The 24,982-nt window shown below is 51.0% G+C and overlaps 1 protein-coding gene across 1 annotated transcript in view; it reads right to left on the reverse strand.

Moving 5' to 3' along the window:
- Positions 1 to 24,982, reverse strand: part of LOC149360354 (uncharacterized) — an 87,903-nt gene that overhangs the window by 38,123 nt on the left and 24,798 nt on the right. The window contains exons 4-5 of the mRNA XM_089572289.1: positions 18,529 to 18,682; positions 1,365 to 1,409 (exon numbers count right to left, since the gene is read on the reverse strand). Coding sequence (XP_089428415.1) covers positions 1,365 to 1,409; positions 18,529 to 18,580 — 97 coding nt within the window. The 5' untranslated portion in view covers positions 18,581 to 18,682. The remainder of the gene's footprint in view (positions 1 to 1,364; positions 1,410 to 18,528; positions 18,683 to 24,982) is intronic.

Below are 24,982 nucleotides of genomic sequence, written 5' to 3' on the forward strand. Positions count from 1 at the left end.
GAAACTGGGTTTCAGAAATTGAGCGTTTCTTCTCACCACTCCAAGTCAAACTCACTGCGTTGAGACTGAAAAGGACTACGTGATGAGACTGATGACCATCCGGAAGGAAATGGCAGTGTAACCTAGCTTCGAAGATGCACCCGAAACAAACTGGGCAGAGACGCGGAAGACTGAGAATGCGAAAGGATTACTGTCCCAGGTGCATTGTTTACTCGTAATGTTTGTACAGGCATTAAAGTTCTTTTCTGCTTCTTCAGAGTTTGCGCATTTGTGCGGGCAACCCCTTTTCGCTTCGGGTGGTGCCGATGTCGAAGCTTTAGACGTTGCATGTTCGCCACTGCGCGAGCACACACACACAACCGGACGCAATGAAATGCAGCGACGATGTATGACACCACCCAGATACACATGCGTGCACGCGTCTGACACCACCAGGGACGCTGTACGACGAACGATTACGTCACAATTCTGGTACGAATGTAGGAAAAAACTGGCGCCACATGGAGATCGGCCAGTGGCGAGTATATGTAGACGAACGGCATGTGAACGATTTCTTGACGTGACGGTGCTCGGCTTGCTGTATGCGGCGTACGGCCGCTTGATGACTTCATGTTATTTTTCTTGCGATTTATGCGATTTTCTCTACCATCTGCCAGTATACATATGCACACACACGCCGCCGGTTTTTCTGGTAATGGGGCTAGTAATTCTTTCTCATTTCAAAAAAAAAACGGGGCAATCTTGAGCGCACCACTTTTTGCTTGAAGAGGTAATCGTTGGCGGCAACACGTGTACTTCATTTTTTGGTCTAATCTAGGGTATAAAACCTCCGCTTGCAGCGAGAATAACCTCGGAGCAATAGCGCAAACAGGACAAGGGACCAAGAACGAGTAGACACACACAGAGCTGTGTGTGTCTACTCGTTCTTGGTCCCTTGTCCTGTTTGCGCTATTGGTCCGAAGTATGAACCAACAAGTTTGAATTTCAACGCTGTGTGAGAATAACCTCTTCTGCGTTATAACGCAGTAGTTTACCGACACAAATTTTGTCCTCAAGTGTCCCTTACATGTGGAGTGATTCTACAAACACATCAGTCCATGCATTCATCGCGTGCACATTTCGTCACAAGTGAATTGACGGTTACTCTGCAAATGTCGTTAGGAAGCGCAGATATTCTAAGCTGGTTTCCTGCGCACGCATGTTACTAGTTATTGTCTTTCTCATGCTCGACACACGCGTAAATGCAAATACTGTTGTTGTCTGCGCACTCCGCTTTTCCTTCAATAGCGGCAGCCACTGCGCGTAGCCCTCTCGCTCACTGCATCGGTGCAAGATGAAGGCGACTCGAAAGACGAGGCACTCACCTGCCTCCCAGTTCTCTTCGTGCGCACTCTCCTCTGCATCCGTTCCTGCAAAGAAACGTCGGTATCGCACGGTCAGGCGCTTCCACGAGTTGCCACGCGGCCAGTGCTGCCTGCTCTGCAGGCTGCGCGAACTCAGTCCATGGACAAACTTGAGGAAGCAAGGGGCGGCGTGACTCAGGCAATGGGACTGGAATCAGTTAAGCGCTAAATCGGCGACAACTTAGATAAGGATGGAAGTAAACCAAAACATCGTACAGCACAGGTTGCTGTAATCCTCGTAGTGTATAAGGTAGACGCTTACGGCCGACTGAGAAAGGGATAGAGCCATTAACAAAACACAAATGCCAAGATAAGCACCATCAACGGAGCTAGCTACAGCATAAACATCATCATCATCATCAGCCTGACTACGCTTACTAAAGGGCAAAGGCCTCTCCCATGCCTCTCCAATTAACCCTGTCCTTTGACAGTTGCGGCAACCCTAGCCCTGCAAACTTCTTTATCTCATCCGCCCACCTAACTTTCTACGGCCCCTTGCTACGCTTGCCTTCTCTTGGAATCCACTCCGTTACCCTTAAGGACCAGCGGTTATCTTGCCTTCGCATTACATGCCCTGCCCAAGCCCATTTCTTCCTCTTGATTTCAGCTAGGACGTCATTAACCCGCGTTTGTTCTCTCACCCACTTCGCCCGCTTCCGATCTCTTAACGTTACACTTCCCATTTTTCTTTCGGTCCCTAAGTAGAAGGTAACCTTACTACTTCCAGCACCTCACGACCAATGGCGAACTGCTATTACCTTGCTAGACTGTTGAACATTACTTTGGATTTCTGCATGTAAATTTTTAGCCCCACCGGTCTGCTGCGCCTGTCTAACTCATTCATCATGCTTTGCAGTTCATGTCCTGAGTGACTTAACAAGGCAATGTCATCAGCGAATCGCACATTCCTTAGGTATTCTCCATTAACTCTCACCTCCAACTGTTCCCATTTCAGGCCCCGGAAAACCTCCTGTAAACAGGCTACGAATAGCGTTGGCTACGAATACCGTGTCTCCCTGCCTGACACATTTCCTTATTGTGGTTTTATTCCTGACTTTATGGAGGACTACGGTAGCTGTGCAATCGTTATAAATATATTCCAATATTTTCACATAACACTCTTCTAAACCCTGATTCTGCAATTCCTGCATGACAGCTGAGGTTTCCACTGAGTCAAATGCTTTCTCGGAATCAATGACGCTATATATAGGGGTTGCTTATATTCTGTGCATTTCTCTACCACCTGATTGATAGCGTGAATGTCTTCTATTGTCAGGTATCCTTTAGGAAAGCTTGCCTGATCATTTGGTTGATTGAAGTCTAAAGTTGTCCTGACTCTATTAGCGATTATTGTAGGCAACGAACGGTAAGCTGATCGGTCTGTTATTTAAGTCCTTGACGTCTCCTTTCTTGTGAATTAAGGTAATAGCATTCTTCCAAGCTCCAGGTACGCTCGAGGTCACAAGGCATTGCGCATACAGTGTGGGTAGTTTTTCTAGCGCAATTTCTCCTCCATCCTTCAACAAATCTGCTATTAGCCGATCCCCACCAGCTGCTTTCCCTCTATGCATTGCTCCTAACGCTTTCTTTACTTCCTCTTTCGTTACTGGCGGGATGTCCCATTGATGTGCTCTACTGCCTCTCTCAGTAACTTGATGATTACATTTGCCACTGCATAGAATTTTGTAGAACTCTTCGGCTACTTTAACTATCTTATCCATATTGCTAATGGCGTTACCCTTTTTGTGTCATAGCGCATACATCTGGTCTTTACATATGCCTAGTTTTCTCTTCACTGCTTTTAGGCCACCTCCGTTCTTTGGAGCATGCTCGATTTTCCCCATGTTTAACTTCCTTATGTCGGCTACCTTGCGCTTATTTATTAACTTCGAAAGCTCTGCTAGCTCTTTTCGGCCTGTGGAGTTAGGCATCCTCATGTTTTGGCGTTTCCTAATCAGATCTTTAGTCTCCTGAGATAGCTTGCCAGTATCCTGTCGAACCATTCTACTGCGAACTTCTACGGCGCACACCGTAAAGATAGCTGTGAGATTATTCTTCACTGTTTCAACATTACGGTCGCCTTCTTCAGTTAAAGCCGAAAATTTGTTCGCAGCGAAATTCTGAATTCCTCTACTTTGTTGTATTCGCACCCCAATTTATTAACCGCATACCTTTATTCTCCTTATTTTTTATATTTATATTTCCTGCACCCTTCCCGCCTTACTCTCCCAAAGCCCTTCCTAGCGCAGAATTTCGTGTCAGCGTTGTTTGAAAGCCGGTAAAATTTTCTGCACTTCAATAACGAGCTTTCTCGCTCATTTATATATGTCGTACATATACGTCGCAGTTGTGTCTAGTATGAATTCATACAGGTTGCGCGAGCTCATACTTGTCACAGCTGTGTCTCGTACGAACATGCATGCGGCCAACATCAACTGATGCCAGACACCCGCGAACACACAGCAGCGCATACGTGTCCCGTATCGACTCGCATCTGCCTCGTATGAAAACCACATCGGCTCATGAGGGCCTGTAAGCCGCCGCGGTGCTGCTGACCCGAAAGACGCGGGTTCGATCCCGGCCGCGGCTGTCGAATTTCGATGGAGGCGAAATTCCAGAGGCCCCTGTACTGTGCGATGTCAGTGCACGTTAAAGAGCCCCACGGGGTCGAAATTTCCGGAGCCCTTCACTACGGCGCCTCTCATAGCCTGAGTCGCTTTGGGACATTAAACCCCATTAACCAAAGTAAACCTAAACCATCCTGAGGGCCTCGTATAAACTTGTGCGTGTTTCACAGTAGCTGCAGTGTGGCTCACGCATGGCTGCATATGAATGCCCAATTTTCTCCGCAAAAAAAAACAAGTAGTCCAGCACCATGATTCCTGCAACACACAGCGTTCTGCGTACAACGTGCCCATTCACTTGAGGGAGGCTACAGCGAGGCCAAGTACGCTTTTTACAGAGCACACAACGCAATGAGCGCTGCGTTAGACCAAATAAAAGTGTCTACTGTGAGAGCGTCATGTTTCTAGTGCGAAAGCGCTTGTTTACAAGCGAAGCTGAAAAACCCGGGGTATGTGTGAAGCCTCAGCATTTGACCTTTGACGGAACGCCAGCGGCGGAGGCCTTGCGCACCAGCTCAGTCAAAGCGCGGAGCCAGCACCTCACCTCACCCCCCCCCCCCCCTCCTTCGCTCCCCGCGCGCGGCTGCCGATAGCGGCTAACGATAAGATCTTGCATGCGGTTGCCTTTGAAGTAGGGTTGCCTCAAGTGCTTCCCCACGTCCTACTCGGTTCAACTACGTTAAAAGCCTAGAATTTTTTGACAAAATGTTAGTGTAGCTGCACCGCCGTGACCGGTCTCGCACAATATACTATAGTACGCGATGCATACCACGCTTGATAGCACAGATTGCGAGAGAGCTTAAATCACACCGCGAACCCTATACACACCTCATTTACGTCTCTTGGCAAAGTTCCTGCTCGGTCGCCTGAACTAATGTAGTTCGTTACCATAGGAAGGGAAGAGCTCCAGAGATGTTGCGCCTTCGAAATCCCGCTGGTCCTCAAATGAAGCTGCCTGTCAACACAATGAGTCCACGTTAGCTAGAAATCCCGTCACCGCTATGCAAAGTGGCGCTGTATCAGACCGCGACTCTTCTGAAATCTTCCTACCGTCTCATTCCGTTCTTTCTCTCAAAAAGACGTGGAAGGGGCGCCAGAAGTTAGATGAGATCCATGTTGCTCTCAAAGTGGACCGATCCGCCAGCTTGTGGAAGGAAGGATGCACCACACGCCTGCGGATGAGCATCGCACACCATCATTTGGCATATGACAATACAAGATGCTGTCACGTGCCGGTGGCAGCGCCGTCGACATCAGTCGGTTGAGACCGACCTGACAATGAAAAAAGAAAAACTGAAACAAACTCTTCGTTGGGGCTGACTTGCGCCGACTAAGAAATGGACCATTCGCCGGCGGCGATATCAAAAAGCGTGCTAGGCTGTCGTCCAAGAACGGAATCACCGCCGATCTCGGCAGCGCTCAGTTTGAAGCTGCCGAAGAACTTTCGGGATAAGGCACGTAAAGCGCCTACGACAACCTGGAACGACGTAGAACCAGCTTCGCGCGGCTGCGATCATTTGAGATAAACGCAGTCGCATCTTCGGCCAAAAAGTGCTAAAGCCGCGTCCCTTCGGCTGTCACCATAAACAAACAAACATAACAAACCTTCGCGACAATAATTCACCCCAATTTTTAACATTTCGCGCACGAACGCCGTTACAACATAGAACCGTGACTTGCTTACTTTCGACAAGACCCGTACGTGCAGGGCTTCGCCACTCGGCGTCAGTAAATACGTACAGCCTGGCGGAAGCCAGAAGACACAACAGCCCAGTTACGTCCACAGCGTGCACGAGGGCGCGCGTGTGTGTGCTATACCTTATTGACCTATTCAATTTTTTTTTATTCAAGAAGTGTGCCATGAGGCATAAGTTGAGAAAGGGGGAATGGAATGAAGGAGATAGAAAGCTAAAAGAAGGGGTGAAGTCCAGTTTCGCTGAGGTAGGCGCAGGGGCTCTTGGTGAACTGATTGTTCATAGTCCACTTCACATAGTCACATTCGCGGTTCCACCGCAAGCCCACCTCCCTGAGGAGCCGTTTTCTAATAGGAACCGTTGCTGGGCATGTCCACAACAAGTGCCGCACATGTCAAATGTCCGGAGCAGCGCCACAGTGAGGGCACCTGTCAGTTGCTGGCAGATCTTTTTCCCGTCAGCGATGACGAAGATGGGGTCAGAGCGGCCCCTGCCTGAATCCGGCGCACTGATACCTCCTCCTGCCGAGTAAGACTACGGGGGAGATGGTGCGAACACGGAAGAATCAGAGCGCCCGTTCGCTGGCGCAGAACTTGTAAATCGGAAACATGGGACAGGTACGGATCTGGGGGATGAGAGGAAGGTGGCGGGTGGTCTGATGTGTGAAGGTGCGTCATAGCATCCGCTTGAATGGTATGTGGATCGTGAGCATGGCCGCGAGTCCAATGTAAGCGCACAAGATATGGGTACTTTGCGCAGAGCAGATAAATTGATGGTGTAATCTGGAATGGGTATCGAACAGCTTTCAGCTGTTTAAGGGCGGCGAGGGAGTCGGCGTAAAGATGAACTCCATTGAATGTAGGAACGAGCAGAAGAAAAATGCACCAACTAGCCCAGCAACAAGTGTTACTTGAATACAGCAGTAATTCCCCTTACTCCGCATTATGTGATGCATCGGTGTACAATACGCACCCTTCAGGCAGATACACGGCTGATACCGAAGGGAAACAGCGCGGAGATGGTCTGTGAGCTGACAGTACGGCCATGAAGGGAGTGTCTTTAAAAGATGAATTTGTAGAGTCTGTTTGCGAGTGCTGTTTGCCACCCTTGGCCGGTCAATTCACTGAGTGTGAAGTTGGACGTACTCCCGAAGTAAGGGTATGGGTATTAAAGGGGCCAGATATGTTATGGCGCGCATAGCCTCACGACTGATAGCTTGGAGTCCCACTGTCTGCCGGTGAGAAGTTGAAGTTGTGCCTGATATATTATCCGTGCCTGAAGGACAGAGCGCACAAGCTGGTAGGTCGTATGAGCACGCGCGCCACCAGATCGCATAGCTATGCAACGAATTAGGCCTAAAGTAGCGTGAGCCGATTTACGGGTGGCTGTTAGACACGTGGTGCCAGTCCCAGACGTATGAAGGAGGAGGCCAAGAATACGAACAGCTTCTACCTGAGGAATCGGAGATATATATATAGCAAAACTTAAAGGGGGAGCTTTCCGTAAGCCGGCTTTGTTTCCATTGCGAATGAAACATGATTTAGTAGGCGAGAGGGTTAGACCCAGAGGTGGGAGGCGAGAAGACAAGACATCCAACGCGTGCTGGAGGACCGACTGATGGATAGACGCATCTGGGTGGCAGCACCACAAGGTTATATCATCGGCGTACGCAAGCACACGGATAAAAGTGATGGTCTCTAGGGCTCGAACAAGATGAATAAAAGCCACATTGAGTAATGTGGGGGCGAGAACGGAGCCCTGGGGCACTCCTCTATTGGAAGTGAAGCTTTCCGTGGACACGTTCACTGAAGCTTCGATTTGTTAAAAAGGCGTGAATGGAGAGGAGAATCCGGTGAGGGAGACCAAGAGACTGAAGGGAGGCGAGAATGGCAGAGTGAGGGACGTTATCATATGTTTTTGTTATGTCTGTAGCGATCACGGTTCGAATAAGGTGACTGGACGCAGAGTGGTAAAGCTCGTCAGCAGCCAAAGTAGCACAACCGTCGTCCGTTCCAATATGGGGGCGGAAACCGATTTCGGAATCTGGGTAGCAATCGTGGGATTCCAGCAACCACGACAAGTGTGCGGCGAGAATGCTTTCGTAAAGCTTGCGGATCGTACGCGTGAGAGAAATTGGACAAAGGGCGGAGAGAGATATTTGAGGGTGACCTAGCTGACTTGGGTATCGGAAGCACAATAGCAAGCTTCCACTCCTCCAGCATGCCGTCAAAATGCCATACTTCATTGTAAGTATCAGGTAGGGTTTGCAAAGCTCTCCCTTCAAAGTTACGGAATAAAGAGTTAGCTATGCCGTCGTGCCCGGGAGAAGTGGTAGTTTTGGAGGCGTTCAATGGAGGCAAGCAGCTCTGCCATGGTTAGGTCAGAAGGAATCTCGTCGGAGTGCTCTGAAACCGATAAGCCAGGAAGAGATGTAGAGGTGCAGTCATGATGCGGAAAAAACCGACGGGCCACTTGTTGTGCAATTTCAACCCCATCTACATTGTGAGTACTGTGAGCATTGTGAGCGAGAGACTCACCACTAGCGCCACCTACCATTCACAGTAACCCCTTAGGCCAAGCCGCCAAGCCTATAATAGGCTAAAACTTTAAAAAAAGAACAGCAGTTGCTTACACTGGGCCACGGTCCGCGGCGTTTTGCATTACTCTGCTGGCCAATCTGAATAGTAAAAGAAATCAGCTTTTTGATGTCTGACTATATTAAGCAAGCCACGTACCAAAACTCTTTACCTTGTAATTTTTTTCCAGTGATAATTGCTTCTTGTTTATGTCACAAGAAAAGTTTCATTCATTAACTACTTTTTTGTCGTGGAGGAATTCTGTGGCGGCAGTCCTGAATGTGGGCGGAGCTTCACTGCAGACATAAGTTGTGAGAGCGACCATGTGCTCGTTGAGCGCGCGCGGTTTCCAGCGTGTGGTGGGGCGCCATGCCTGATTAATAAAGTTGTTCGTATCATTACGTGAGACTCGCCCAGCCTCCGCCTAACCTCGCCGACGCCCTCACACAGCAGCACGCGAGACGTGGCCGGAGCTTCCTTCGCGAGGCAGTAGAAGCAGCACAGTTTTCGCCCGCAGCTAGATGCGCAAGTTCTCGTCACTACCCTAGCGGTACTTATCAAAGTTACGCATCTCTAGCTGCCAGCTGAAAAATTCAGGGGCCACTTTGAGGATCTGAAGTGCGCGCAAGGCGAAAGCCTTCTCGCGCAACTTTGGCCGCACGGCCGTTGGCACACACGAGACGGCTATGGGGCGACTGGGTTTGGCTGGCCATGACTAATTGGGTCATTAGTCATGACCCATGACTTACTAGTCATGATCGGTTATTGACTAACTAGTCGTGATTGGTTAATTATTAACTAGTCATGACGAGTTGATTGATGACTGCTTAATGACTAGCTAGTCATGACTATTACTTGATGACTAACTAGCCATGACTGGTTAATGAAGAACTAGTCATGTCTGGTTAATGTCTAGCTAGTCATGACTAACCAGCCATGACAAAACAGTCATGACTAGTCGCGACTAATTAGCCATTAACCAGTCATAACTAGTAATGACTGGTTAATAACTAACTAGACATGACTAATCAATCAATCAATCAATCAGGTTTATTTTCACATCAAGGATGTGGGGAGCGGGGACAAAAAGCCTATAGAGGCTTGACGGAGGTCCCCGCCCCCTACAGCAACTACATTGTGCACAAAAACTCACAATCACACAACGGTACATTATATGTTGTGCCTGTGACATATTTAAAACAAAAGCACATTGTATCGAAAATGAACACGTTCAGGGCATCAAAAAACACATAACCATCAAACATATCACGTAAAGAGGGAAGGCATAAAAGCAGGCTGAGTTAGTACACTAAAGAAAGAAACTATATGCTGTTACTCTTCACTAATGACAGTTTTTCACAAATTGTTTAAAATGGACGGGATATTGTAGGACAGCATTTGTCTGCCGTAGTTAGTTCGCGTTCGCGGTAAATACCAGTTGTCTCCGATGCGCGTATTGTAGGGGCGTTCTCTGCATGTTAGTCTAGACAAATCAGCGAGGAATGCAGTTCCTTGATTAATATTTGATGTGTACTTTTTGCGCAGCAGGACAGAGTACAATTGCACAATAGTCATGACTGCTCATGACTGGTTAACAACTAGTCATGGCTACCCAATGATGACTAACTAGTCATGAGTGATTAATGACTAACTGATGACTAACTAGTCATGACTGGTTTGTCATCAATAGTTAGTCATTAACCATTCATGACTAACTAGTCATGAAGGGTTAATGACTAATTCAAATGTCAAATGAGCAGTTAATGACTTCAAATGCCAAAGGCCCTGGTTCGATTCTCAGCCTCGACACTTTTTTTAGTAGTGACGCCGAAATGCGGACACATCTGCCGACACGGCTGCCGACAGGGCTGCTAACGGCATATGAGGCATTAAAGGCTTTCGCCTTAATAGTGGGGCTTTCGGGACTGGGAGTGTCTCGTGCATTCAGCAGCTCTGAAGAGCAAACCCCACCGCACTAGCTGCTGGTGACTTGGAAGTTATTTGCCGAGCGCGAATGTTCAGCTAGATCATGAAAGGGAATAAATACAAGAGAGGTCTACATAGCGCAAACCCCCTCCGCACGCCGTCAGTGCGCCCACGCTGATTGGTCCCACACGCCTGCCAGCTGGCTGACGCCTGGCGCCATCTGCCGACCGTAAGGTGATCTGCACAGGCCCTGTGGCTCCCCGCGAAAGCGGTAGTGGCAGCGGATCGTGCTATGTTAAATTTCTATTGTCCGCATTCAGCTAAGGAAAATTGCGGCAAAAGCTCGTTTTAGAGAGCAGCTCTTGGGCGCCCATTTCTGCGTTTCGCGGCGTCGCCGTTGACCGTTGTAACCAGGAGTGGACACCTTAGTCGCGCTTTGAGCTGCGAAACCAATGGAGCGGGAGCTTGGAAAGCAGAGGGAAGGCGCATAACTGCCCTCTTAGAACAGTGGACACCTCAATCGTACTTTAAGCTACGTGGCGGTAGTGACAGATGTGCGCTGCATGCGTTGGCATTGACAACGCTGTGCCAGAAACGCGGCGCTGAAGCCATAGGCCGTCGGCGTTTATTGTGTTCATTGGCGTTGGCGTTGACAACGTTTTAGACTCCGATCATTTTAAGGGAAAACTGGGCATAACGAGCTCCCTGGGTCAGTGGACGCCTGAATCGCGCTTTTAGGTGCGTGGGGTGGCTAGAGAGAGATGTGGTCTGCATGCGTTCGCCTCCCAGGGCTGTGACAACCTCGCGAAATACTTGCATAGACCTCGTCTGAGAACCAGGCGTTGGTGCAGCAAGTCCAGCATATATCCATTTCTCCGACCTCAAAGCTTCCTTCATGACAATCGAGAACTGTTACTGGAGTGCCTCTTGAAGAACTAAAATGTGTGAAAAATAACAAGTCTGTAATTGTACATTAAATAGCTGATGAGCTGCGCTCAAATTTCGCATTAGGAAATAACTTAATAGTCGGCAATTTTTTTTTATCTCCCTTCTAAAAACAGATTTCGTCTGCATGGATGTTAAGATTTCAAGCTTCAGTGCGAAGGTAACAATGGAATTCGCTTTTGCTTGCAAAACGACTGTTTTCTTTAATACTGCAACTTCCGATAAAGGTCATCCCGAGCGAACGCAGCTTTTTTTTTTGCTCCACTGAGAGAACATGCGGAAAGAGAAACACCAAGGCTGCGCGCTCCAGTTTACATCTCTCTGGATTTCTCTGCAAACGAATGATCTTCCCGCGCACCTTACAATAAGATTACCAAAAAAAAAAAATTCGCTGTGGCTTAGCTTGGTTAAGCCCGGTAATTGCAAAAGCAATATCCGTACCTACGCCATGGTTCAGCTGGTAGTGTAGCTGGTGGTGGTGCTTGCGGTTAGACCTGTGGTGATGCATCGGTTATCCAATGTAAAGTAATCTAATCTAATCTAATGTAATCTAATATAATCTAATCTAATTCAATTCAATTCAATCCAATCCAATCAAAACCAATCCAATCTAATCCAATTTAATCCAATCTAATGTAATGTAATGTAATCTAATCTAATCCAATCTAATCTAAGGCCGCCGGTGGTGGCACCGCCACTACTCGCAGACGGCGCGAGATGGTCGCCCAGCTCTTCGGCGTGACGTCACACAGAGGTCATGCGAAAGGTCATTTCATGTGCACCGCCGATGCACGGCACAGGCTTCAAAGTGCAAGTAGTAAATCTTTCGCTTTAAAAACAGGTTTCAGCGCTGCTGAACCGAATGTCGAGCGAAAGCTCCGGTGATATGACACAACGCTGGATCAATGTTTTATTTTTAGAGAGTTTTAGTATTGCGGGCTTGGCAAATTGCGTGCATAACAGAATAGCGGGTCCAGAGTGCGCATGCGCCGAGCACTAACGGAGAAATAGCGTTAGCGTACACACGCAATTTTCAGAAGTTAGAGTTGCGGCAGTTGCGGGTTTTGCGCCCTTAGCGTGGAAACATGGCGGCGTCCTTCCAAGCGAGAGCCGCCTGCTTCAGCCGATTCATCAGTCCCTGCGATACCGGGCGGCTTGTTTGATGATGTGAATGGTGAATTGGTTGTTGAGGAAAGGAAATGGCGCAGTATCTGTCTCACATATCTCGGTGGACACCTGAACCGCGCCGGAAGGGAAGGCAAGAAGGTGAGAGAGAAAGAAAAGAGAGAGAAAGAGGTATCGTAGTGGAGGGCTCCGGAATAATTTCGACCACCTGGGGATCTTTAACGTGCAGCTGATATCGCACAGCACACGGGCGCCTCTTGCGTTTCGCCTCCATCGAAACGCGCCCGCCGCGGGCGGGTTTGTTTACTGGCAACTAATGGTGGTGTTGCTTTTCGCTATGACTTGCCGTGCTTCGACGATAAAGTTTAAGCAGCAATTCAGCCCGGCTTTTGAGATACGCTCTCTATTCTGGAGCACTCAAGCCTAATGGCACCTCAAGCTGCGCTGCTACCATCTGTAACTGTCCGAAACGTAATGCAAACGTCCGGAACGAAACAAGAATAGATTTGGAGCTTTGTAGCGGTGTTTTATGTATGTTTTTGAACATTAAACGTCATGTGGTGGAAAATATTCTTGCTCGAGCGGTTTGTAGTTAACATTTGCTTGACTAGATGGCGGCACTCTTTTACGTTTATTTCATTTTAATTTCCGGGTCATTTTGCAGGCGAAAATAAGCGCTGCTGTAATAATTGGCCTAAAAGACTGAAATATTACACTTTGCCAAGTTAGCGGCAGTGGCGACCATTTTAGAAGGGCCTTTTGCCTCCATGTCAAGAAAGTCGCGTTTAACTTTTTCAGAACGCTATATTAAAACTGTCTGAGGATAAGTGGTTTGCGGCACGCTAGCCTAATTTCCCTTAGGTCCGCTATTACGCTAACGCTACACTAAAACACTCTAATACTTTGCCCGGACCGGGAGCTTTGGCTGTGAGCGACCGAGCGTTGCATCGAACACAACCGGCGTTCTGTTGAACGCATATCTAATAGCACCGGCGTTCTCTGCAGAAACCACTTTCATGCCCTGCACATGGGAAGGCCGGCAGACGCTTTCCCGTTCGACTAGTAGTAGTAGTTGAACTTTTAAGGCGAAAGCCTTTAATGCCTCATACTGCTAGCAGACGCGTCGGCAGCCGTGTCGACAGACGCGTCGGCAGATTCGTCCGCCTTTCGGCGTCACTGCTTAAAAGGCTCAAGGTTCCAGCATGAATAAAGGCGAATCTAGTGAATGCATGGGCTTCATAGATAAAAAATAAAAGGAGTGAAGCCAACAAAAGGAAAATAATAAAAATAATAAAATAAACAAAAATAAAAACAAAATAAAATAATGATGTGAAAATAAAGATAAAAACAATAAAATTAAGAAAAGAAGCAAAAAATAAAACAAAATATGAAATATAAGAAGTAAATAAAAAAACAGTGCGCCAGGAAACGCTTTCGCCTTGCAGCACTTTAGACAGCCAAGGTGCCCCTGAATTTTTTTTTCCACCGATGTAGGAGGCCCCCTACTCCCCGCCCCTGGCACGCAGGCTCAAGGGGCGGGGGCTTCCGCGACTAAAGACAGGCAAAGGTAGAGTTTCTTCGCGGCTTCCGTCGCCAGGCGGATGACTTGTTGCTGGTCGGCGGGGGACTCGCTTCGCGGCAAGGCCTCCCAGACATCTCTACTTTTAAGGTTCTTCCTGGCACCTGGGGAGCCAGGACATTGCCAGATTATATGGTCAAGAGTGCCCCTATCTCCGCAGATTTTGCACTTATCATCAGGTCTATCGTCTATTCGCGTGAGGAACAACCTGAGTGGATTTGAGAAATTCCCAGCTTGCAGGCGTCGCCAAGCGACAGCCTCTCTGTTGCTTAAAGTGCGGTACGGTGGTGGCAGAGACCTCCTTCCAACTCTATAGTGCTCGACGATTTCAGTGTAGGTTTGCGCACGCTCATCCAGTCCCCGACAGTCGGGCGGCTCTACGGTTACCCGGAAGTAGAGAGCTCGGGATAACTCGTGTGCTGCCTCATTGCCTGGGACTGATTCGTGTGCGGCTGTCCAGTGGATCGTAATTTTACGGTTTAATTCCGAACTTGCTAAAATTTTGTTTGCCTCTTTCGAGACGCTTCCTTTCCCAAAATTTCAGACAGCCGTTTTGCTGTCGCTAATTATGATGTTTGCTTTCGTTCCAACGCATGCGAGCGCTATTGCCCGGTTCTGTGCAGCCGCGGAACGCCACCTAGATAAGCCAGACGGCAGCCTGACCAACGCGCCAAGCCGGCGAGCCCGGCCTCCCCATGGACGCACCGTCCCAGGACCCGTATTACGGAACTTTGTCAAAAACCTGTCAAAAGTTATTGACAGTGACGTCAAAATGACGAAACGATGTGACGTCGACGCTTGACGCAAAATTGACGCAACGAGGAATCAGCCAATTACAGCAGAGCGGCGCCCCGAAGCATTTGCCTGCACGACGAGGGACCGTCTGCTAAATTTTTGCTAAAAGAGTAAAGAAATGCACAGCGATAAAAATAATTATTATTTTATTTTGCCAAAAAATGATGTTTAAAGCTAAAAAATATAAAGAAAAACAAGAAGCGCAAGAAGTTAGGCTATTAAACTTCCTGGTGGGTAACTTTTGCTGCCGCGGGGGTGCGCAGACGGCGGTAAAACGTCAACAAGCCGCTTTGCACGTGAACAGCTGTTCCACGCCTTGATACTGTTTTCTTACGTGGCGACGAAAATCAAGGTACTGTGCGGTTGTTCTAAGTGCGGAAAAATTGACGAAGCCAACTTGTTAAGGTCTGTGTTGTTCGGCTCTTACGATCGATGAAAAAAGTGTCAAAGCGTGAAGCGTTGTATGTGGTGTGTGGTCGTCTGTTTCTTTTTCCTCGACCGGTAAACAGAAGACGGCCACGAAGTGCGATTTGCAGGTGAAAATAAAGTTATTTGCCAGCATAAGCATGTTTTATTTGTATGTAGCTGTGGCACAGAGGTATCGTCGGCTGCCGAAGCTTGCATGAAAGCCGCCGGTCGCAAATAACCGCCGTGCACACAGCACCCGCCGGTGCACCGACAGCGCATTCGCACGCAAACCTCCAAATTCATCGGCGAGTTCGTCGCATAGCCACACCGCAGTCTGCCTCTCCAGTCTTTTTTTTTTCTTTCTTTCTTTCCAGTCGAAAAAGGCGTCGGAACAGCTCATCCGGCAAGTCAAACGCGTCTTCGTGCGCCCTCCTTCGCCGTTGCTCGCGTCGCCGCAGCCGCCTCAGCCACATACGACGCCGCTGCCGCCGCCGCCATTTTCTGTCAAAAACGAACGGTCCAATTTTGACCGCCTCGAAGCCGTCAAAAAAAAATCGTCAAAATGCGCCTGCATAATTAGGCGTGCAACGTCACCACTTCTGTCATGTCCGTGACGTAAACGCCAGCCACCCATGACGCAAGAAAGCAACATGGCCGCCGAACACAGCCGACCAATAGGAGCGCGACTACGGCGGGGCTTTTTGACGAGTTTTTGACAAGTTTTTGATTTGACAGTTCCGTAATACAGCCCCAGAACACGAACTTCAGTCCAGTGACTGGATCGCCGCGTTGGGCCGTTCTTACAAGACTCGAGCAGAAAGGCAAGCGACTGCAGCATTCACCCATAAACCGCTTCAAACGCCTGGCACCAAGGGCAACGCTCATCCAAACGGCAGGAACGCCCAGCTCTCGCCGCGACAAACGCCGTTGCAGCGCTGCAACGGGCGCCGCCGATCACACGTGCTTCACTCCTCGTCTCCCAGCGCAACAGACGAATACCGCCCCTGCCTTTAGAGGCAATCGGGGTTGTCTTCCGGCCGCGAGGTGAGCTCCTGCTCTCTACCATGCCCGGAATGAAACTACGAGCTGCAGTTCAAGCCCAACTAACCAAGCCTCTGCCAGCCGACGCTGTGCTTCGTATCCACCCAACCAACAATACATTTACAATAGCCACAACGCACATCGAAAGCGTCCAACACCTGATAGGAGTCACCCATCTGTCCATCAACGACACACGGTACGAGTGCACAGCTTATGCGGCACCGCCCCCGGGCGCCACTCACGAACGCCTACTATCAACAGACGCCCGAGGAAATCTACAAATATATCGTGCAAGGGAACCCAGACCACACCATCTTGGCTGCACGCAGAATGAGGAAGACCAACTCAATCCTCATTACATTCGACGCTGACAAGGTCTCCTACGCCATCAACTGTATGGGCACCATCTACAGATGCACGCCTAACAGAGGTAGCCCAGACGCCTGCACGAACTGTAGGCAACCGGGCCACCGTTACGACGTCTGTCCCTTACCCAAGACTGATCTACGCCCCAGATGTGGGACACAACATCCCAGTACTGACCCACAGCGCATACCTAAATGTATCCACTGCAACGACCCGCACCTCACGGGCACAGGACCCTGCAAGGCACGGAACCCAGGCACAAAACGGCTTCAGCACCCTGCGAAGCAAGCCTTCCAACAACTAGACCAGCATCCGTCGTCATGGCCCGCACTTACCCAGCCGCAGCAAGATCTTACGGGGTCCCCCGCAAGCAAGCAGGACACATGGGCGCAGAAAGTGGTGCAGTCACCGCGAGGCTCTACACCGCCGGCGCACAGCACAATACAGCCAACCTCAACGCCGGAGAATGCAGCACAACGGCGGCTGCAAGAAGAAAACGCCATGCTCCTCCAACGCATCGCATTACTGGAAGCCAAGCTAAGTGTTACCTCTGGGGGACCATCCCCTTTTTCCTCACTTTCTTCCCCCACTTCTAACCCCACTCACGATCCTGTCTCACCAAATCAACAAGACACTAACCCTCAAAGCAATGACCATCCCCCCACCGCACCCATGCATGAGGACCCAGAGCCCGATCTCGAACCGCTACCCTCCCCGAGCAATAGCGCTAGAACAAGCGTAGCTCTCTCGGATGCAGACCTCCAAGCAGTGGCAGATCGCCTTGAAAACATTCTCTGTGCTCGGTTAGAAGCTCGCCTGGTCGAACGTATTGAACACACCATAGTAACTAAGCTAAAAGCAGCGCTTTTGCAAAAATCGATCAAATGTTCGTCCAAATCTCTACAACCTTCCATAAAGCGCTGGAAGAGCATGCAGAACGCACAGCCCGCAGATTTCAGGAAATAGAAGAGCATCTGGCTGGATTTGACAGTCAACCCTATCGTAAGCGCAAACCAAACACACCAGAGCATCAAGACCCCCCAACCCCGAACATAAGTCAACAAGCCACTTGGCTCACCAAACGTGTGGCACACAGAAAATCGGGCCTACGGGAACCAAACACGCTTCGCATAACACAAGTTTACATCACCAGTAGAATAACATACACACTACCGTATCTGCCCCTCTTAGCGAAAGATAGAGAACGCTTAGACGGCCTCATTCGGAGCAGTACGCGCACAGCTTTATGCCTTCCCCCATGCACTTCCACAGAGCGCCTTCTTCGACTAGGAATACATAACACTTTCGAGGAACTCTGTGAGGCCACCAAAACGGCACAACTAGCCAGACCCACACGCACCCCTGCAGGACGAGCTCTGCTGCAGTCTCTTCGCATATCGCTTTTCGGCGTTATACCCGGCACTGACACAATCCCCACTCCCATAAGAGCTGCAGTCCAGATACCCCCCCTCCCTAAACACATGCACCCGGAGCGCGATCAAAAGCGCAGAGAGGCCCGGGCCTTAGCACTACACAGAGCTTACGGAGAGGTCCCAATGTGGCATATACTGATGCCTCGCTCTACGCATCAGGCGCACAGGCAGCTATAGTGGCTGTTCGCAGTGACGGCCTCCCCATCACGGCAGGAACCATTCTTACCTCATCCATAACCACGGCAGAGGAAGCGGCTATCGCTCTAGCCATCTCCTCTTCAGCCGCTACCAAAATTATATCCCATTCACAAACAGCAATCCTAAATTATAGCACTGGTCGTATCTCTCGGCAAGCCAGCAGCATACTCCGACGCTGGAATCCCTCCAGAACCGTAACGCTCATCTGGGCGCCTGCACATGCCGGACTACGCTATGCGCTTTTCCTTTGCTTTCGAAGCACGAGGTCCCGTAGTGAAGCTTTCGCATCAAACAGTTGCACACGTAGAGAGATTTTCTCGCGTTGTGCCTCGTTTAGAATGACTAATAGTTCGTCAGATGCCCGAGCTGCACAACACATGATTACATCCAAATAACGGGTTCATAAACAACTCACCTGCGCGGGAGCCAGCATTACCGAGAATTGAGGCTGAGGCGGACGAAGGCATCCTGATCTCTTCCCTTCGACTCGCGGCGCCATCTTCTTCGGGTTGTTGTTCTTGGTGGCCGGGACCTTTCGCCCCCGCATCTGAGGTGTCGTCTTTACTCGCCTGCGTCGTGTATCGCCGCCATGTGTCGGTTAATGAGGGGCAGCGCCAATGCACCGACATCCTCAAACATATTTTTCTCGTCCGTGAGCCCACGCGTTCAGACCTTCAAGTACACGCGCGAATTGCAGGAAGGGGAACACGTGAAGTGCGCAACCGGCGCACCCCATGAGGCCCAGGACGAGTTTGATCGAAATGTGTCAGCGGCTCGAGAAGAACGGACGCTGCGGCGCACGCTTCGCTATTGAGACGCGACCCCATGCAGCCGCAAGTCGCCTACTTCAATTGAACTAAAAAGCAAAGTTGAACTCAAAATTGAACTAAAGAGATCATTAAAGATTCCTTCCTTTCTAATAACACCCCTACTCATTAGAGTACAGTCGTAAGTAAATGTATAGACTAGGTGAGGCGCTTACTAGCGCCTCTAATTTTACAATGCCAGCCGCATCGCCCGCTTCGCAATGGGAGCCGTCGGTACGCCTCATTTCAGTTACCGCGCTGCGGAGCTACCCAGATGGTAGGACTGCTTGCGTTGTGTTTGCGCATGGGCGCGTGGTGCTGGTGTTCTGGTGATAGCTCTGTCCTGCTCCTACACCACGCGTCTGTCATATCCTTGCCGCGAACCCTTTGTTGTGTAGCTCTCGCTTCGTCCGCGGCGCTGCGCTATTTCCCACAACATTAAGCTGGAGAGGCAGCTTTGCTCGCCGTTTGCAGAGGTGGGCTTCGCTCCGCCTATCACTTGAGGATGGCAATGGTGGTGGTGAAAACTTTATTTACAACTGGGGAGTTTTGGATACGTCGGTCCATGGGCCCCCGCACGGCCCCACTGCACTCAAACGTTCATGTCCCGGAGGCTCATGACGCTGGCAGCCCGGCATGTGGCGATGGCTTGCTTGGCCGGGTCCTCGGAGCGCAGTAGGGTCTCCCAAGCCTCCCAAGTGGTAAGGTGCTCCAGGCCCCGCGGTGGAGGATCCTCGCGGGGGATGATCCTCTCTGGCTAAATATTCTGCCCGCCGTTTCTTCTTGCTCCCGTTCAAGGGACACATGCATATCGAGGCACGTATCTGTGCTTCTGGGTGACTCCCCATCGAAATGCAAAAAAGCCCCATTCCGTACTCCCGGCCTGTGCCAGGGCACAATGTTGTGTGAGACTACCCCAGAGGAGTGAGGCAGGTCATGTGCGAGGAGCCCGCAGGAAGGTCACGCCGACGAGCAATTTAAGACGACTCGAAGTGTTCGCCGCGAAAAGTTCCGGAGCGAGGCTGATGGCTGCCCAGCATGATGTCGCACATGCTCCGGTAGTTGCGTGATCCACGGACTGTGTTCAAACGCGAACGCACGTAACGCCACAAGGTAGCCAAAGCCACGGCAGATGCAGAACTTCAAGAGATCCCTGTAGCGCATCCTCTACCTTACTGCGTCACCGGAAGCAGCTGCGACCGAAAGGTCACGCTGGCACGCAGAAATGTACAAGGAGGAACACGTGAAAGCAAGCCCTCAGCGTCAATGTCCAAGGTGGCTCCGACTAGATCGCTTATTGACATGACTTTCCACTAATGCTGAGTGTAGAATCGTACACTATTGCGACGTGTGATCGCCGGCGAAGGCAGGGGTACCAAGTAGGCTCTAAAGCCTGGCCCGCATGGAGCGTTTTTTACCCGCGAAATCGCGTCGCGCGCCCAACGCCCGCGCAGGCGTCGACGAATTCACTCCCGCATGGTCAGCAGCCGAGCGGCGCGCGCTACGGGCGACGTTGACAAGATGGCTGCGCCCTGCTCGCCCACTTCGGAATAAATAAATGTCACCGCTGGATTCTTCGACGTGATAGCTCGCTCAGATGGTAGCGGGTCGCTTTTACTTCGCACAGCTCGCCCACGCGTAGAGGTTTAAGCGATAACCAGCCTTTGTTTTTCAGAAAATTTCGCGATTTTCAAGCTCTTAGGCCTAACTGTGTTTACCTCGCAAGAACGACACCTGGTGAAGCAGTTGTCTAGCTTTTCGTCACTTGCTACATTTTCATCTATGAGCAGTTTTTCTACTTGGAACGAAAAAAGGCTCGCAATGTACCCATCGTAGTTATCAGCAATTACGGATAAAAAAATTCTTCAACACAGCGTTTATGAGCTTTGGCGTCTTGTCACTAGATGGCGCTACCGTTTACGCGTGCCCCTGATGGACGGCGCGGCCAGCTAAAAGCGACTCCTCCGACAGACAACACGCTGCTCGGCCGTTTCGGCCGAGAAACCCGAAGCCCAAGCCTCGGTATTATAGTGAACTAGAACTCGGTACCCTCGGTGTGTCAAACGCCCGTGTTTCCGGATAATAACTATGCTTTCCGGGAAGCACGCCGCAGTTTTGGTGGTCAAGCTACAGTGCCAGAGAGAGCTCGCAAGCGCGTCTCTCTCGACCGGCGTGGCTCCGCCCAGAGTCACGTGACGCCCGTTCCGGCTCTCATTGGCCCTCTGTCGCTGCCCTCTCCCGGCGTCGGCGCGGCGTCGACGTTTTTATCTGTTTCGACAGAACCCGACGATTTGGCAAAAACGTCCTCTCCGGCGGCAAAAAAACGCTCCGGTGCCGTCGACGCCGACGAATCGCCCGGAAAAACGCTCCATGCGGGCCACGCTTAAGCCCTAGGCGCGACACAAACCAGCGCGTGCAGTCGGCACTCTAGAACTGAATGAGTGCTGGGAACGCCTATCAATGGAGCCCTTCGCTTGTCCTATATTGCACTCATGTTTCTAGAATCGCCGCACTTCTCAAAAGCGCACGTCCTCTGCAGAAGTGAATATACTCTTATTGAGAAACTTCTGGAGAAAGAAAGAAACAGCGCAGGAGTGAGGAATCGAAGCGGGGAACTCTGTTGTGCGAGCCGGACGAGTTACCTTTGGCTATATCGGTGGAACGAGCGCCGGTGCTTTTGAACACACACACACACACACCGCGCACGCACACACACTCACAGACACACACACACACACACACACACACTGTTGGGACTGGGAGTCCGAGCCAGGAAACGGTCGAGGCGACGGTGAGTCAAATGACTTTTATGTACAGTATGTACAAGGGCTTTTACATGATACAAGGGCCAAGAGCACCACGGGCTAGCACAAAGAAGGAGGGCGGCCCCGGCGGCGAGCGTAGATCCGGCGCGATGGCTCTTCTGCTGCCCGTCTGCTGCTCGGGCTCAGCGCGGCTCCGTTTTTAAAGCCGCCGGTGTCCGTTGCGGCAGCAAGCAGTTCAAATCCTCCAATCAGCTCACGGCACTGGCCACCGTTCAAATTAGACGAATGGTCGACAGGCGACGGCCGGCGAAGCGCCGCAGGTGTTTGAGCCGACGGAGAGGAGGGGGAGGAGGAAGGGTCCGTGCCAGGCGCCGGCGAGGCGGATGATTCACGCTGCAAGCCGCGACATGTCCGAGAGAGTCTGGGCCTGCTTTGAGCGACAGCGGGCGCGCAGCGCTGGTTTCCAGAGAGGCCAGCCAGCGAAATGTGGGAGCCAGCACAACAGCACCACCGCCGCCAGACAATGCGCCACGAAGATGAGCTACTTCCGCGTGGCTCGGATGCGGGGCGCGCTCGTACGCCAGGCTCCTCCAAGTTCTCGTCCGGTGTTCAGCAGCAGGTAGCTCCAGGCTCCTTTCCGTGAACAGGTCCCGCTCGTCAGGACAGGATCACTGCTCCGCAGCTTGGTCGCCCAGGTGACTGGATCAGCTTCGCTCGGTCCTTCGGAAGAGCTTGCTTCTCAGCATCGGTCGTTGATCGTTCTGCATGTTGCCAAGAACCGACCGACAACAGGCAACACTCAACACGAGCAAGTGCCCTCCGTCACCCGTCAAAACGCCAGACTTAAAGGTCATAAAACTCTGCTGGCTATATTTCTGTCCCTTTTTTGTTCCCTCTTCAACAAGAGACACATGTTGGTTACAAGAACTTGAAAGTAATTAACTCAAAGTGTCAAACACAGGAAACACTCGGAATGAGATGAATGCAAAATTAATTTGCTCTCTTAAGATCATTCGGCCAGGAAAACACTCAGGTGAGGCCACAAATGAGGACATCAATTTTGCCCCAATTTACGAGCGAACTTAATAGCTGTTCGCTAAGTGACAAAATTTAAGCCACGAGGCAATCAAAGGCAGCCTTGCACGGAGCGCACGGCTTAGTGCGTCTACGTCACCGTTTAACTCACCTCTAACGAACGTTAAACGAGACTCGCTACCGAGGAAGCTAATGATTCTGCCTCTTTCACTCTGGCTGCGCTTTTCTCTCTCTCTGTACTGGTCCTTCCAGTTTCTACGGGCGGTACAGTACGAGAATTTTGTTTTCTCTTACTGACGACTTATCCCCGTTCTTTGCGCTTCGCGCGCCAGTTGCGGCGTTCAATTGCGAGTGCGCAACGCTTCCGATGGGACCGTTCTTTCTTTCTTTTTGTTCGTAGTGGCAAGTGAGACCTTCCACGAGTCTTGACTTTCTCGCGCACCCTTTTGCCTCTCCGCTCGATGTCAGGTTCGCATCTACACGGCCTTTTGATTTCACGCCTACTAAATGGCGTTTTTTCCACTCGCGGCTTTCCATCGCGATACCTAAGCTTGGTAGAGCCCTTCTTCTTGCCTCTGCCACTACGGCCCCGTAAAATCTTGCACTTTTTGAGCCGTACACGCGTTTTCCTTGCGCGCACGTGCCGCTTTCTGTGGGAGCGCGGTTTCTCCCGTGACTGCAGTGGAAAGCGAGAGCCGTGCTGAGAGCACGCGCCTTTGCGCGTCTCGCTCTCTCTGTGCTGGCGGCAAAATTCACACTTGTCCCGCGCCTTAATTTTTCTCCTCCTGGGCAACGCTCTCTTGTATCTCGGTTTCCTCCCTTGATACTCTTTCTCGCGCGAATGCTTGCATGGTTTCTTTTTGCAGTTTATTCTACTGCGCAGATCCATGTGCCTCGACACACTTATGCGCTTCGTTTTGCGCGCTAATGATGCCGCGCACATTTCTTTAGCTCCGATTCTGACGCTGGCTTCAGGGCTAACAACGTTACTGACGTTGCTGCTGTCAATGTGCCGGTGAAGCTGATGCTTCCTACGGCGGCAACTACATCTCGCGCGCTTGCCCTTTCTCTCTCTTAGGCGGCGCCACTGTTCCTTAAGCCTGCCTTTCATCGTCTTCCGGTGACAGCTCTCTCTCTTGAGCTTGCCTTTACTGTCCTTTCGGCGGCAGCACTGTTTGTCTGTCACTTTGTGGTGATAGATCACTTTTCGGACCTGGCTGTTACTTTCCTTCCGGTTGCAGCTTCCTATCTTGTGCTTGCCTTTCATTTTTCGATGGCAATACTGTTTCGCTAGCTGGTTCTTCGAAAGCACATGCTGCTTCCGTAGCCTAGGTTCCTGCTGTCTGACAATAGGGGGGGAAATCTGACTGTGCAGCCTGCTCGTGGCCCCCCCCCCCCCCCGCCACCGAATACGGGCCGGTGTAGTTTCGGCTACTAGGCTTTGTTTCGGTGCAATGCCAGCAGTGGGGATGGGATGGCCGGGACCCATCCTCTGGGGATGCAAACCCCCAATGGGAGTGGCAGCGACTCCCAGACGATTGTGAGGGCCAGTCGTGCACGTGAGGTCCGATGCCTGAGCGGAGGCAGGCCTGGGTTTATACTCAGGTTGGACCCACGAAATCCGGCCCGGAAGGCATGTCAAAACGCCAAAAGGTTTTCGAATACATGCTACCTTCCTTCCTCTGCGCGCGGGGGCGTGCAAGTCTGGCTACCGACGCGTCGGTTTCTGGTTACGGAGAAACCAGGTCCGCGCGGGGGTTCATAGTGGCCAGGCTCTGAGGACCGCCGCCCCGGGGAAGCGGCCTTACGGCCGGCCGCAGGCTTAACCGCCTGCGGGATGCCGGGGGATGAGGGCTTAGTACTGCCTCGTAAGAGTCTGGCGAAAACCGAAGATGTGTGGAGTACCGGTGGAGTAGGCCCGGGTCATCTCATCCTAAGCCACGTTCTTGGTTAGTGGCCCGGTCGCCCAGCCTTGAACACTCTCTCCTCAGTAGGAGAAGAGTAAGCTAGGGGAGGAAATAAGTGCATGGATGGTTGGAGGAAGCACAGATGGGCCCCCCGGAGTCTGACCGGTTCTGAGGCCGCGAGGCCGTTGACGAACTGGGCGTCCACTGGCGTGGACAATCACACATACTTCCGGTGTCCGAAAAACCTTCAACGGCTAGTAGCCGGCAGGTGGGAAAAGCCTTCTAGTGAGCGATGAGGAGCCCCAGGTAGCTACTGACCCCGTGTTACGTTTTCCTGTCTCCGACGGTCGGAGCCC

Source organism: Amblyomma mixtum, chromosome 2, assembly GCF_055824585.1.
Source record: "Amblyomma mixtum isolate Tamu chromosome 2, ASM5582458v1, whole genome shotgun sequence".
In the NCBI taxonomy this organism is placed as follows: Eukaryota; Metazoa; Arthropoda; class Arachnida; order Ixodida; family Ixodidae; genus Amblyomma; species Amblyomma mixtum.